This window comes from Lontra canadensis, unplaced genomic scaffold (genome assembly GCF_010015895.1).
Source record: "Lontra canadensis isolate GAN:19392208 unplaced genomic scaffold, GSC_riverotter_1.0 scaffold50, whole genome shotgun sequence".
NCBI classification, from domain to species: domain Eukaryota; kingdom Metazoa; phylum Chordata; class Mammalia; order Carnivora; family Mustelidae; genus Lontra; species Lontra canadensis.
Genome location: NW_022631044.1, coordinates 3,480,107 through 3,493,806, shown reverse-complemented (window position 1 = coordinate 3,493,806; position 13,700 = coordinate 3,480,107). Strand labels below are relative to the sequence as shown.

The window sequence follows — 13,700 nt, the reverse complement described above, 5'->3', positions numbered from 1 at the left end:
GGATCTGCTAACCAGTTAGTGATCGTTCTTGAAACAGGCACATATATCATGCAGGACTGAAAAAAAAGAGACGACGACTTTACCAATTACAGCATCAGAAGTGCTACCAAAAGGGTCTGTCATAGGCAAGAGGTCAGGGAGCAGGAGAGAAGTGTCAGGAGATTTGAGTCCCTCAATTAGTTTTTCTAGGTTGGGCAGAGAGGCAAAGAGAAAGCAAAAATGCAATGAGATATTAAAGCAAGTTGATCATTTACCATTTTCTATACAAACACATTTTGGGGTCAAACTTTTATACCAATTCATCATAAAAACAAAGACTGTTAGTATCTTTTACTGTTAATTAAAAATAAGCTTCCAAAGTTCAAAATTTAAAAGTGATGATTTCCCCAGGTGAAGTAGTCACTTTGTAAGTCATTCAAGATACTGCCCTAAGTTTGTTTGTTTTAAAATTTGAGGTATAAGTATTTACCCAAAGGATACAAAAATACTGATTTGAAGGGACACATGCACCTTTTATAGCAGCAACAGCCAAACTATGGAAAGAGCCCAAATGTCCATCAACTGATGAATGGATAAAGAAGATGTGGTCCATACATATGTATACAATAAAATATTACTCAGCCATCAAAAAGAATGAAATCTTGCTATTTGCAACACCATGGATGGACCTAGAGGGTATCATGCTAAGTGAAATAAGTCAGTCGGAGAAAGAGAAATAACATATGATTTCACTCATGTGGAATTTAAGATACAAAACAGATGAACATGGGGGGGGGAGAGAGAGACCATAAAACGGACTCTTAACTATACAGAACAAACTTGAAGATCGCTAGAAGGGAGGAGGAGAGGAGGGGGAAGGGCGAAATGGGTGTGGGTATTAAGGAGGACACTTGTTGTGATGAACACTGGGTGTTGTATATAAGTGATGAATCCCTAAATTCTACACCTGAAACTAATATTAGACTGTATGTTAACTAACTGGAATTTAAGTAAAAAGTTAAAAAAAATTTGAGGTACAATGTACACTGAATAAAAGCCACCAATTTCAAGTGTACAATTTGCTGAGTTTTGAGAAATGCACACATTCATGTAAGCACCACTGAAATGATGTGGCACATTTCCATTATCCCCAAAATTACCCTCGTACCTATTCTAGTCAGTGCCATCCTGTTACCCTCCAGACCCTGGCAACAACTGATCTATTTTCTGTCCCTATACTTTTGCCTTTTCTAGAATTTCCTATAAAGGGAACCATAGAGTAGGTACTCTCTTCTGCCTGATGTCTTTCATTTTTTTTTTTAAAGATTTTATTTATTTATTTAACAGACAGAGATCACAAGTAGGCAGGGAGGCAGGCAGAGAGAGGGGGGGGAAGCAAGCTCCCTGCTGAGCAGAGAGCCCGATGAGGGGCTCGATCCTAGGACCCTGGGATCATGACCTGAGCCGAAGGCAGAAGCTTAACCCACTGAGCCACCCAGGCACCCCTGATGTCTTTCATTTAACATAATGCTTTTGAGATCCCTACCTGTCATGGCATAGTAGTGTGTTTGTTTTGTTGTTGTTTTTGTTTTGTTTTTTTATTGTGTTATATTAGTTACCACATAATACATTAGTTTTTGATGTAGTGTCCCAACATTCATTGTTTACTTGTAACACCCAGTGCTCCATGCAATCTGTGCCCTCCTTAATACCCATCACCAGGCTCACCCAATCCCCCATTCCCCTCCCGTCTAAAATCCTCTGTTTTTTGGAGTCCACAGTCCCTCTCATAAATCATCTCCCCCTCCGATTCCCCCCCTTCACTTCTCCTTTTCTTCTCCTAATGTTCTCCATGCTATTATTCCTTATGCTCCACAAGTAAGTGAAACCATATGATAATTGACTTTCTCTGCTTGATTTCTTTCACTCAGCATAATCTCCTCCAGTCCCGTCCATGTTGATGCAAAAGTTGGGTAGTCATCCTTTCTGATGGCTGTGTAATATTCCACTGTGTATATGGACCACATCTTCTTTAACCATCCGTCTGTTGAAGGCTATCTTGGCTCTTTCCACAGTTTGGCAATTGTGGACATGCTGCAAAGTTTGTTCAGTTTTATTGCTGTGTAGTGTTTCAGTGTATGAATGTACCACATTTTGTTGAATCATTCACCAGTTGATAAGACATTTGGTTGTTTCTAGTTTTTAGCTATTAAAATAAAGCTGCCATAAACATATGCATATAAGTCTTTATGCATTCATATCCCTTCCTGGGCTTAGTTTCGAAAAAAAATTTTTGGACTTGCATTTAGAAATGCTGTGTAACTCAGCAAGTGAATCAAAATATGTCTAAGTTAACTTCAACAATCATTTATTGTCTGCCAACTGAGAGCCTGTGACAAGCTGGTACACTTATCATCCTATGGTCAAATCTCATGAAATGCACTTAAACCTGAAGACGGATTACTTCTCATGTCTTCTGGCTGGGAAACAAAAGGATAGAAGAAGCTGCCAGATTTGTCACACCCGATAAGTTAATGTGTGGTAAGTGCACACATTAAGATTTCTTCATGATTTTTTCAGCCTTGATCCATCAACAAGTCTCTATTTATCTTCAACTTATTAAAGGTAGAGAGCATTACTTGAAACAAAATCCTGAATCACAGAATCTTACACAAAGAAGGGAATTAAGAGCTCAACCTCCTTTTACTTGTAAAGAGGTTGAGGCCACATAAACTCTTTAACTTGCCCTGTTAAAAGCCTGCTGACATTCTTTTTTCTATCACAGAAATAACATGCCATTAAGGTAAAACTAAAATGAAAATGTCTGAGAAAAGGAAGCGACTTAAAGTTCAAGTAGGTGTACAGAACATTTTAATGAATCTGCATTCTTCTAGGCCATCAGGAATCAAGATAAATAAAGACAAAATTGGTATTTGTTGAGGGACTGAAACCAAATCATGGATTTTAATGTCTTGGCAAGATAATTTGCTTTGGTACAAGTAACACACTGCAGAAAAAGATTTTTATATGTGATATCAATTTACCATCTTTGGATGTGGATATCTTTGAGTTAAATGACAATCTGCTAACTTTCTCTCATTTACGCCTGGTATTTATATTGAAGAAAGGAAGAGAGAGGAAAAGAAGCTTCTCAACAGCAGAGGGGGAAAAACCCCAGAGTACTGACCAAATATCCAAGCATAATCACATCAGCATTAATCTTGCATCATGCATAACATCTTATTAGCAAAAAAGATGTTTAAAAATGTGACAGTTTTTAGCATAAAGGCAAAAAGAAGATGGTCTTCTTGAAAAGTCTAATTCTTCATTATGCTGCACACTAGCTTCTGTTTTACACCGAAAAAGAGCTTCTTTCATGTGCAGGAAAGTAATTATTTGCTTCTTTCACTTTTAGCACTCACACAATCACAATCTCAAAGCAATGGATAGAAAGTAACAGACTCCCAAATTACCTGCTTATCTTTCAAACACTAGTTTATCTCGGTGATAAAGCTTGGGCTAGCCAAATGCGAGTCTGAATTCTAGCCTCTCCAGCGAGAGGTTGAGACCATGGGGTTGGTCCTCGAACTTCTGTCCTTACTTCCTCAACTGTACAACGGACATACCTCCTACCATGTTTCTGTACTGGTCTTTCAAGTATCATCTCTTCTGCTCCTTTCCCGATCCTCCCTGCCACATTGGGAACCGTCTGGACCACTCTGCACTTACTTTTCTTGCAGCCCTTACAAAGGACTATAGACAGGGAAGCTATCTTCTTAGTCTCTGTATCCCCAGTTCTCAGATTTTCCTCTCGTATCTTACGTCACATCTCTGCTTCATTAGGGAGGTGGGGAGGAAGAGGGGGTCAACCAGAAAGTCAGGTACTTCAGTAAGAACTGAATATTTTTATTAGCCATTAGCAAAAAGATAACATGAGGGGGATAAAAAAAAAAGTACTTGTGTACATGTCCGTGCTTGTGTGCGTGTGTGTGGTGAGACAGACAGGGTGCGGATGGGGTAAGTTGCCCAATTTAGGGGGCTTATCTTCTGACCGAACCTCAAGTAACGGGTAATTCACACGGCTAGTCTGTATGGTCACTGCTGCTCAAGAATCCTCGAATACTGACACGTGGGAGGGAGGAGCAGGAACAGGGCAGGAGCAGATAGAGAACTAGGAGTGAGGGCACAGACGGAGTGTGCAATCCAAATCCGCCATACCTAGCGCTTTCGAGAGGACAGAAGACTCTCAGCGACTCAGTGTGGGTGTCCAGCAGCCTTTCTAACTACGGTTATCACTTCCCTTTGTAGAGTTCAATGTCAAGCATTTTCATCCATTATTCACAAAAAGACCTGGGTTTGGGAATACGGATGGAGTTGAGAAGGATGGTGAAAGAGACTGTGTGCCTGGCCCAAAGTCACAGATGGAACATGGTAGAGCTCGGACTTGACTTCACAGTTTCCTCCACATGCTGCCTACAGGGTCTGCCTATGTTCATTGACATGGGAGAACAGGTTTTCACAGAGCCATGGTCCCCCGCACAACGGCCAAATTAGCAAAGACACATTGGCCCTGGGAGGAGCCTCAGATCTTACTCAATTAGCCTTCTCGATTACAGATGAAGGAATCAGTTCCAGAAAGGCAAAGCCACTTGCCTGAGAGCTTAGAGCAGGTAAACCAGAGAGCTAATTAGGACTAGGACCCCAACCTTCTACATACTAGAGATTCAGTCTTCCGGTTGAACTAAGGCTTTGGTTGCTTTAGAAAGTGAAGACTCTTAGAAAAAGTCACATCTCAAGGTATTACTGCTCATTTTTGATCACTTTAAGTGAAGAACCAGAGAACAGGGTGTAATGGGCTGCACAAGGAAGGCTACAGGAGGCTGAGAGTTTCTAAATCACGGCCGGCAGGCCTTCCATGTGCAGCACGGGCCGCCCTTGATATGACTCATGTTAGGAATTCTATCTGCTCTCTGAGAGTTACAGAAAGAGGCTCTGAGAGACCACGTGTCATGAAGGGGGTGGATGGGGACCAGCAGTGCCGAGAAGAGGGTGGTGAATTTAGGAACATGTGCGGAGAATGTTTTTTAAGATCCCAAACCTCAAGTAAGTTCTCCCTGGGCATTTCACGATTTGTTGACATCTAATGAGGCTACAGATGCCTGGGATTAGAGTGAGAATGGGCAGAGTTTCAGATTTTACCCACGTGTCTTCGTAGGAGATCAGGAAAGGCAGAATTCTTTGAATAAAGTGAAATGTGAGAGGAGGCAGCGTGGTCTAACTGAGAGAAAGAAATCACCAGTCAGATGCCCAACTGACTGAGCCACCCTGGTGCCTCTTAGAATAATTTTTTAGAAAAGGCAAGAATGTAAACGAGCAGGATCTGAGTGGGTCCGCGCTGCCTTAGATGTTCAATAAGCATGAGGTGGTGAGGTTTTCCCCTTTTCCAAGGGGATGGCAGACATTGCAGCATCTCACTGTTTCATAAATGGCTCTTCTTGGATTCATCATCATGATGAACTTTTACAAAATCTATATTACAAAATCTAATGGTAAATTTATATCTCTTCTTTTAGAATTGTCTGCTTCTGTTTTCCTGTTAGTGGTATTTTCTTATCATATCCCTGTTACTAGACTCAGTTCTTTCTCAAGTCTCTAAGGTTCCCAAATAAAAATGAGTCTGGTTAGGAGCATGGAAAAACACAGAAATCACGGGGAGAGGACAGAGAAGGTGGACCCCTGGAGCAAAGTGGATGTGGAAGGAGATAGCCTGGGCACTGGAGACTGAGAGTGCACTTAAAGGAGAGGAATGGAGCACTTAGGTGGCTCAGCTGGTTACGTGTCTGCCTTTGGCTCAGGTCATGACCCCAGGGTCTTGGGATGGAGTCCTACATCAGGCTTGCTACTCAGCAGGGAGTCTGCTTCTCCCTCTGCCCGTCACCCCAGCTTATACTCTCTCTCTCAAAAATAAAAATAAATATAATCTTAAAAAAAAAAAATAAAGGAGGGCAGCTGGGTGGCTCAGTCGGTTACAGGTCTGCCTTTAGTTCAGGTCATGATCCTGGAGTCCTGGGATCAAGTCCCACATTGGGCTCCCTTCTCAGAGGGCTCTGCTTCTCCCTCTGCCCCTCACCCCACTCTAGTACTCTCTCTGTCTCTCAAATAAATTAATAAAATATTCTTAAAAAATTAAAAAATAAAAATAAAATTTAAAAAATAAGGGAGAAGACTGTTAGTACTTTGAAAAATTAAGACGGGACTTGGAAAAAGGATCTTTTGAGCACCCCTCTCTCTCCTATCAAGCATAAGTCAAGTGGCACTAGGGACTAGGGAAGAGAGGAAGAGGTAGGAATTAGTCCATTCCAGAGTCTTCTGTTTCTCTCACAACTTATTGAAAATATGAATAGGCAATAAGGTAATAAATCCTTTATAAACCTGTCTAAGGTTAGATAATCAAAACTGCTTCCTGATTTGAGACTGGGATATACTGCAAGTTGTGAGTTTTCTCTCTTTCAAAATATCAAAAGAGAGGATAGGTATCTGCTTATTATATAGGTTAAGAAGGGGAAGGCTTCACTCAAGGACCATTCCAGACTTCATCAGGAATAAGACCATGAGGAGTAGAGCAGCTTGGACTAACAAACATGGAAGAGCTTGATGCCAGCCCCATCAAAAGAGATGGTCTCGTTGCTACAGCTTTGAGGCTTTGAGAATTTACATCTTATATGAAGTCTTGTGATGAGAGATGCTGTTTTTAAAATCTAGTCACTTTAAATAGTTCCTATCTTTAAGAAACCAGACACTAAACTGTCTGTAACATCTGCAAGCTGGAAGCCAAATCAACCACCATTCCCCATTCCAACTTCATTTCAGGGAACTGAATGCAGAAAGAGAAACTTTCCAGAGCAAAGACATAGAGGTGCTCAACCTTGGACTTTTCAATATCCCAAGCCAGCAGCTGGAAGTGAGGAAGATGCCAGGCAAAGAGCTCTGGGAGGAAAGCCTATCTTGACAACAAACCAGTAAGAAAACACATCTTCTCTTGCCTACTTTCTAAGAGACGATGAAGTGCCATAAACCAGGAGGCACAGTTTTTAGAAGCTGTTGATTCTGGGAAGCAGCTCTCATGGGGCAACTAATGCATTCTTGCTTAGTCTTGTGGAACACTGATGTTGAGAGATCAGTGTTAAGGAGTTGCTCTGAAAATCTCTCCTTCAAACTCTTGTCCTCTGTTAGAGGAAAAGTAAAAAGTTGTAGTTGCTATGGAAAATAATACAGTGATTCCTCAACAAAAAAATAGAATTACCATAGAATCTAGCAATTCCATTTCTGGATCTATAAACCCCCAAAATCTTGGATCTTGGAGAGACATTTACACACCCATGTTGCTGAAGCATTATTCACAAGAGCCAAAATATGGAAGCAACCCACTTGGCCAACAGGTGAATGGATAAACAAAATGTGGCTATGTACATACAGTGGAATGTTACTCAGCCTTAAAAAGGAAGGCAATTCTGACACATGCTTCAACATGAATGAACCGTGAGGACATTAAGTTAAGTGAAATGAGCCAGTGATAACATGACAGATACCATATGAGTCCACCTATGTGAGGGTATGCAGAGCAGTCAAATTCATAGAGACAGAGAGTAGAATGGGGATTGCCAAGGGCTGCAGGAAGGAGAGTTTTACTGTTTAACAGGTAGAGAGTTTCAGTTTCGCAAGATAAAAAAGTTTTGTGGATGGATGGTAATGGTTGCAAAAAACAGTGTGAGTGTACCAGTGCCACTTTAAAAATGGTAAATTTTGTGTTATATATATTTTACCGTTTAAAAAAAAACAACAACAAAAGATTAAATCGTTCAGCCAATGTTCAGGGAGAATTCCCCACTCTCTTCTACCATGTTTTAAATTTGGTACCACCTATAGTTTATCTGTTCTTTGACACAAATAGAAGGCAAAATAAATGAATACACATCGCACATGGGTATCAGTGAACTACTTGGCGACTCACCAGAGGCAGGCTTCATTTGGCAGCTCTGTGAGCACATAAATGCTCACAGCTGTGATTCCATATATATATGTATATATATATATATGAGATTTCCTAAGAAAATTTGTTTTGTGATGCTTTGGACAATAGAAATACTCCTTTAAGAAAACCCAAACAAATTCAATTATTCAGTCCCCTTTACCCACAGTTTAATAATCATTATATCAAGAAAGTCTACTTCAATGACTCTTGGTTGTGCAAAGGTCAAAGATTCTAGAGCAAGTTTAATTTCTGTAAGAGGGAAATATCACTGCCTAAGACTTTATCGTAAGTAGGACTGTCCCACAGGGAATAAAGACCCAGAACCAAAGCTATTACACCATTTCCTATCTTTATACTAACTTAAAGTTTACAAGCAATTCCAAACACATGCTTTCATCTGAACGTCGCAGGCCACTCCATGGGGTAGGGTTTTTTTTTTTTTTTTAAGATTTTATTTATTTATTTATTTTTTAAGATTTTATTATTTATTTATTTATTTATTTATTTATTATGAGATCACAAGTAGATGGAGAGGCAGGCAGAGAGAGAGAGAGAGAAGCAGGCTCCCCACTGAGCAGAGAGCCCGAAGTGGGACTCGATTCCAGGACCCTGAGATCATGACCTGAGCTGAAGGCAGCAGCTTAACCCACTGAGCACCCAAGCGCCCAATGGGGTAGGTTTTAATGGCACCAATTTTGAGGGGAACACAGAGTTTAAATGATTTGATCAAAATTACCAAGCTACTATACAGGTAGAACGTAGGTCTTTTAAGTTCAAACCCATTTTTATATTTCCCTAAACCTGAAATTTAGCTCTCCAGTCGAAGGCCTTGCTGATCTCCAGACAAGGAAACCTTTGCTGCTGGGTGCCCAATGGCCACAAAAAGGAGTGTATACAGCAGTACCTGTCACAGTAGCCCCGGGGCCTCACCTACCCCCACCCCCAAGAAGATGAGATATTACTTGATATACCCACCAGTCAGTATTCTTTGTAGGATCAAAGGAAATTATACGTGAGAACATTTTAAAAGCATAAAATAAAATGTTAAAATCATTAAAAGGCATATAGCTGTCAGGAGACTAAATTGTCATGACTCACAATCAGGAAGGTGGAGTGTGGAGGTAAGAATGTATGCAAAATGAACAAACAAATGGACCAAAGACCTGGACGTCCCCACAGTGGGCTGGAGGTAGTGACAAATCCGGTACTTTAGTGGGGCAGGAGGTGGGTTGTGGAGGCAGTGGGGGGACAAACTGGCCATTGTCCCAGAGACAATGCTGAGTCTCAGAGACCCTAAACTCTCAGGCCTTTCTTCAGTCAGACATTTCAAGATGGCCAGGAAGCATGTAGGGCAATCCTATCTATATCCCATCCACATCCTCGGATAAAGAGGCTATGGAATTGAATGGTGTATAGGCTGAATGTTACAGTACATACAATAGTCAGACACAGTGGCAACACACCCTGCTCAGTCCAAATTCTGGAGGGCTCCAGGAAAGGTTGGAGCTGAAGGATTTGCTAAGCCTAGCTACTACTTCCACTCTGGGGTTTGGCAGCCTCATGACACTGTGGGCTGTGCCTTCATTTACTCGTCCTCAAAGAGTGGTTGAGAGGCCTGGATGGGAGTTGGCAGGGGCATGGAGGGAAGGCTTTGGAGCCCGTTGTCTGGTATTTGGGAGCTGGGTACAGAAACGGAGAGCAATGGGGGCACTGTGAGCCTTTCAGTCTCACATTTTACTTTGCTCATTCATCCAATCTGCAAATATTTATTGAGTGTCAACTCTAAGTGTTCTTAGTACTGGCAAAGCAATGCTGGATCAGAGAGCAAGGTCCTTCCTTCAGGACACTGACATCCTGGTGGGAAAAGACAGAAAATGAACTAAGCACTTACAATGTCATAGTAAGTGCTTTGAAGAAAAAAGCCAGGAAGTGTGACTAAGAGTGCTGTAGGAACACAATGAGCATGAGAAGATAGCATTTACGCAGAGACCCAAATGTCAGATGACAAGAAGAAAAAGAGATAGAGGAAAGCTTCCCGGGTAGAGTTAACAGCATATGCAAAGGCCCCGAGGTGGGAACAAGCCTCACCTGCTGGAGGGAAGACTCAAGAAAAGAATACTATGAGCTGTGAGGGCAGCCAGAGAGCTAACCAGATTAGTTAGGGCCTTTCAGGTCATGATAAGAAGTCTGGATTTTATGCTCAGTGATATGAAAATTCACTGTGGCACAAAGGAGTGACATGTCTAATTTATGTTTTCGGATGAGTCTGGCCTGATAGATCATAAAGCAGGTAAGAAACCCCTGAAATTCTCTATTAGAATCTTCCATTTTAATACATTTCCCATTAAAACCAAGAGGGACCATGGCTTAATTGGTATTGAAGTGTACACCAGTATCACTTTAACAGGAATCCCCAGAATGAGAGAAATATGGAGGATCAGGAGACAGGAAAGATGACAATAAGGGAGGGAGGATGGCAGTCATCTACCTCTGGTGCCTCCCAGGCTCATCTTCACAACTCTTCATAACTTATCCCTACAATTGGGAGCTGATATCCTGAGCCACTTGGCTTCTGTGCCCGGTTCCTCGTCCCTGATCTGAAGGGCACCTGTGAGAGCTGCAGAGGATAGCCACTTGCCTGTGGACCCTCATCTTCTGGCCTGTGCCAAGAGGCCACCCTTCCAGCTTCTACAGCTCTTGGGCTATCTGGGAAAGAGCATAGGCAAGAACCCTGAGGGGTGTCAGTTTGTAGCCTGTACCTTTCCAGTGTTCTGCTAAAAACTGGCTTGTCTAGGTCCTGCCAGGCATACCTGAACGATAGATGAGAGGAAAGGGCCTCTCCTTGATTCCTTTCTTCTCCTTCCTTTAACTATCCAATGCTGAATCATTCCTCAGTGACCTTAGGTATTTCTGACTTACATCCAGGTCCAGCAAGCTGTAAAGTTACACAATACTACCAGATCAAGGCAAGTTTTTGCTTCCCCTAAGGAGGGTCAACAAATTGCCTAAAGAAATAAAAACCGTCATGGTACCCTTGCTGCAGTCTGTCTTACTAAGTAGATGGTACAAGGATCACAATCACTTCCAATCTTGAGTCAGTCAAATACCTTTAACATTCTGGGAGAGAAGAAGAACCAAACATATCCTATTAGTTTAAAACCAAGAATAGGCAGGGGTAAGAATATAAAAAAAAAAAGAAAGAAAGAAAGAAAAAGAAAAACTATCAGGAACAAAATGGCGGCTAGATGCTTCTAGAGCGTTGGATCTATTTGCTTTTTCAAAAGGACTGGTAGGGAAGAGAAAGGGTAGCTTCTGTGTCTCACATCACGCTCCCTCACTCCACCCCCAAAAGGATGGGGAGGAGAGTAGGGAGAAAATCACTGGCATCCATGAACCCCGAAGAGAAAGCATCCAACCATTGTTTCAAAAGCTATTTCAATCAGAACACACTAACAATTTCTTACTTTTTGTTAGACTGCTCACTTAAAAATCAGTGTATACGAGGCCTAAAGGCATATTCAAACTCATACAGTCCAAATCACTTCACTGATGAAGAGTCAAGCACAGAAGGTTTTCAGATAGTACAAGGACCAGGAAGGGAACCCGAGTCTCCTGACTCATGTTCCCTGTAACTTTTATTTATAAAATAAAAGCACATTATAGGAAAACAGGAACTGCACAGGAAATCACCAGTAATCTAATCATCATACTAACCACTATTAGCATTTTGTTCCTTCTATCACATGCTTATAGGTGTCCCTATATGTTATATGAATATATATATGAATATGTTATAATCATATTGGACTAATGTTCCCTCTAGTACACAGGCTGTTTTCATAATCAAAAAATATATAACAGCAACTATTACTAGGGCTTGGAATTCACATCCTTTTTATGGAGTGTTTAATCAACTCTCATGAGACCCTGGGACAGAAGAATCGAGCTGCTTAACCTCAGATCAGCTCTATTTACCTACCTGGTGCATCAGGTACTTGAAGAGGAATGAAAGGATCAGAAACACTTAGAAGTGGAAGGCTAGAATCCACAGTCTGCCCACCCTTCCTTTTTTCAGCTGGAGTTGGTTGGAGGGGAAGAAAGGATCAAGGAGAGAAAAAAAGAGAAAAGCAGAAAACATCAAGTAAATCTAGATGAATTTAGCATCTAGTAACCCAACAGCTCAAATTATAGAGTAAATCTGAACTCAAAGGCAAAGGCAGCGTAAAGAGGGATGAGCGACTATAATCCAGTGTAATGGCAAAATATGTGTAAGAGATACAACCCGGTCCCTGCAACATACTCAGAGATGCAATCGATGGTAACACTAGTTTACTCCTACACCTGAGTTCACTTCTTCCTTGTGTGGAAGCCTGCAGTGATGTCTTCCAGAATTCCTATAGTAACTATTGTCTGTATCACACACTATGGCATGTAAACAAACACTGTCTGCTCTGTAATCAAACACAGACGTATAGATGCTTCAGTGTGTCCTCTACCATCCTGGGGTCACTGTATCACCAAATGTCTATTACAGCTCTAGGCAGACAGAAACAGAAATAGGAGTCTTGTCTGTTGCAAGGTTAGACAAGCCCTAACTTCTGGACTACATCTAACATCAGTGACACTCATTCTATACTTGGCAAACTTGCTGATGTACAGAGATCTAAACACCCTGTGGGATATCAGGACTTGAAGGGGTCTTGGGATTTTCTAGCACTGTTTTCTTATTTTACGGAGAAGAAAATGAAGCCCAGAAGTTAAGAGGCTAGCCAGATGTCTGCCACCAAACCTGAGGTCAGAACCCAGGCTTGCTGGTTTTCTATTTACCCAGTCTTTACATTGTATTTTATTTTATTTTTTAAAGATTTTATTTATTTATTTGACAGGCAGAGATCACAAGTAGGCAGAGAGGCAGGCAGAGAGAGGAAGGGAAGCAGGCTCCCCGCTGTGCAGAGAGCCCGACGTGGGGCTCGATCCCAGGACCCTGGGATCATGACCTGAGCCGAAGGCAGCGGCTTAACCCACTGAGCCACCCAGGTGCCCCATACATTGTATTTTAATACTCATTTGTTCTTTAGTTGAAATCTCATTTTACCTTCTATAGATTTTTTAAAAACTTTTTATTTTTAAATAATTATGAGATCACAGCAATCTGCTCTACATAGAGTCCTGGGAACCTTTGACCAGCTTCCCTCCATGGTTAGATATTTTCCCCCTAAAGGACCGTATCGCTGACACTGTTACAACACTGTTAACTAGACTTTATCCAGTTTTCACAGGCACTCACGTGTGTGTGTGTGTGTGTAGTTCTTTGCAATCAGATCCTATGTATAGGTTAGCACAAGCACCACCATGACAATGACACAGAATTGTTCCATCAAACCAAAGAACCCCCCCTGTTGTTCTCCTTTATAATCATACCCACTCCTTACTCCAGTCCCTACTCCCTTAGAATCCACTAACTTGTTCTCAATCTCTACAATTTTGTCATTTTGAGAAGGTTATTTATTAAAGTGGGTTTTTAATGAAGCTTCTTTAAAGATAGATGGAGGAAGAGAAGGGTAAAATCACTGCTCTTAAAATCTCTAAAATATTTTTCAAACGAGACACAATGAAATACATTAAAAGAAAAAGAAAGAAACATAAAACTGGATATATTCATTTTTACAGAAATATATACAGAAATAAA

General features: G+C 41.3%; 1 protein-coding gene across 13 annotated transcripts in view; it reads right to left on the bottom strand.

Annotated features, from left to right (window-relative positions):
* AAK1 (AP2 associated kinase 1) overlaps positions 1 to 13,700 on the bottom strand; it is a 166,550-nt gene that overhangs the window by 15,741 nt on the left and 137,109 nt on the right. For 8 of the 13 annotated variants that reach the window (XM_032873728.1, XM_032873723.1, XM_032873729.1 and 5 more), the window contains exons 17-18: positions 11,991 to 12,086; positions 84 to 185 (exon numbers count right to left, since the gene is read on the bottom strand). The exons of 2 other annotated variants lie outside the window; for them this stretch is intronic. In XM_032873728.1, the coding sequence (XP_032729619.1) occupies positions 84 to 185; positions 11,991 to 12,086 (198 nt within the window). Of the gene's footprint in view, positions 1 to 83; positions 186 to 9,712; positions 9,866 to 11,990; positions 12,087 to 13,700 lie in introns of those variants that run through there. 3 more of the 13 variants (XM_032873736.1, XM_032873727.1, XM_032873730.1) reach the window with 3 other exon arrangements.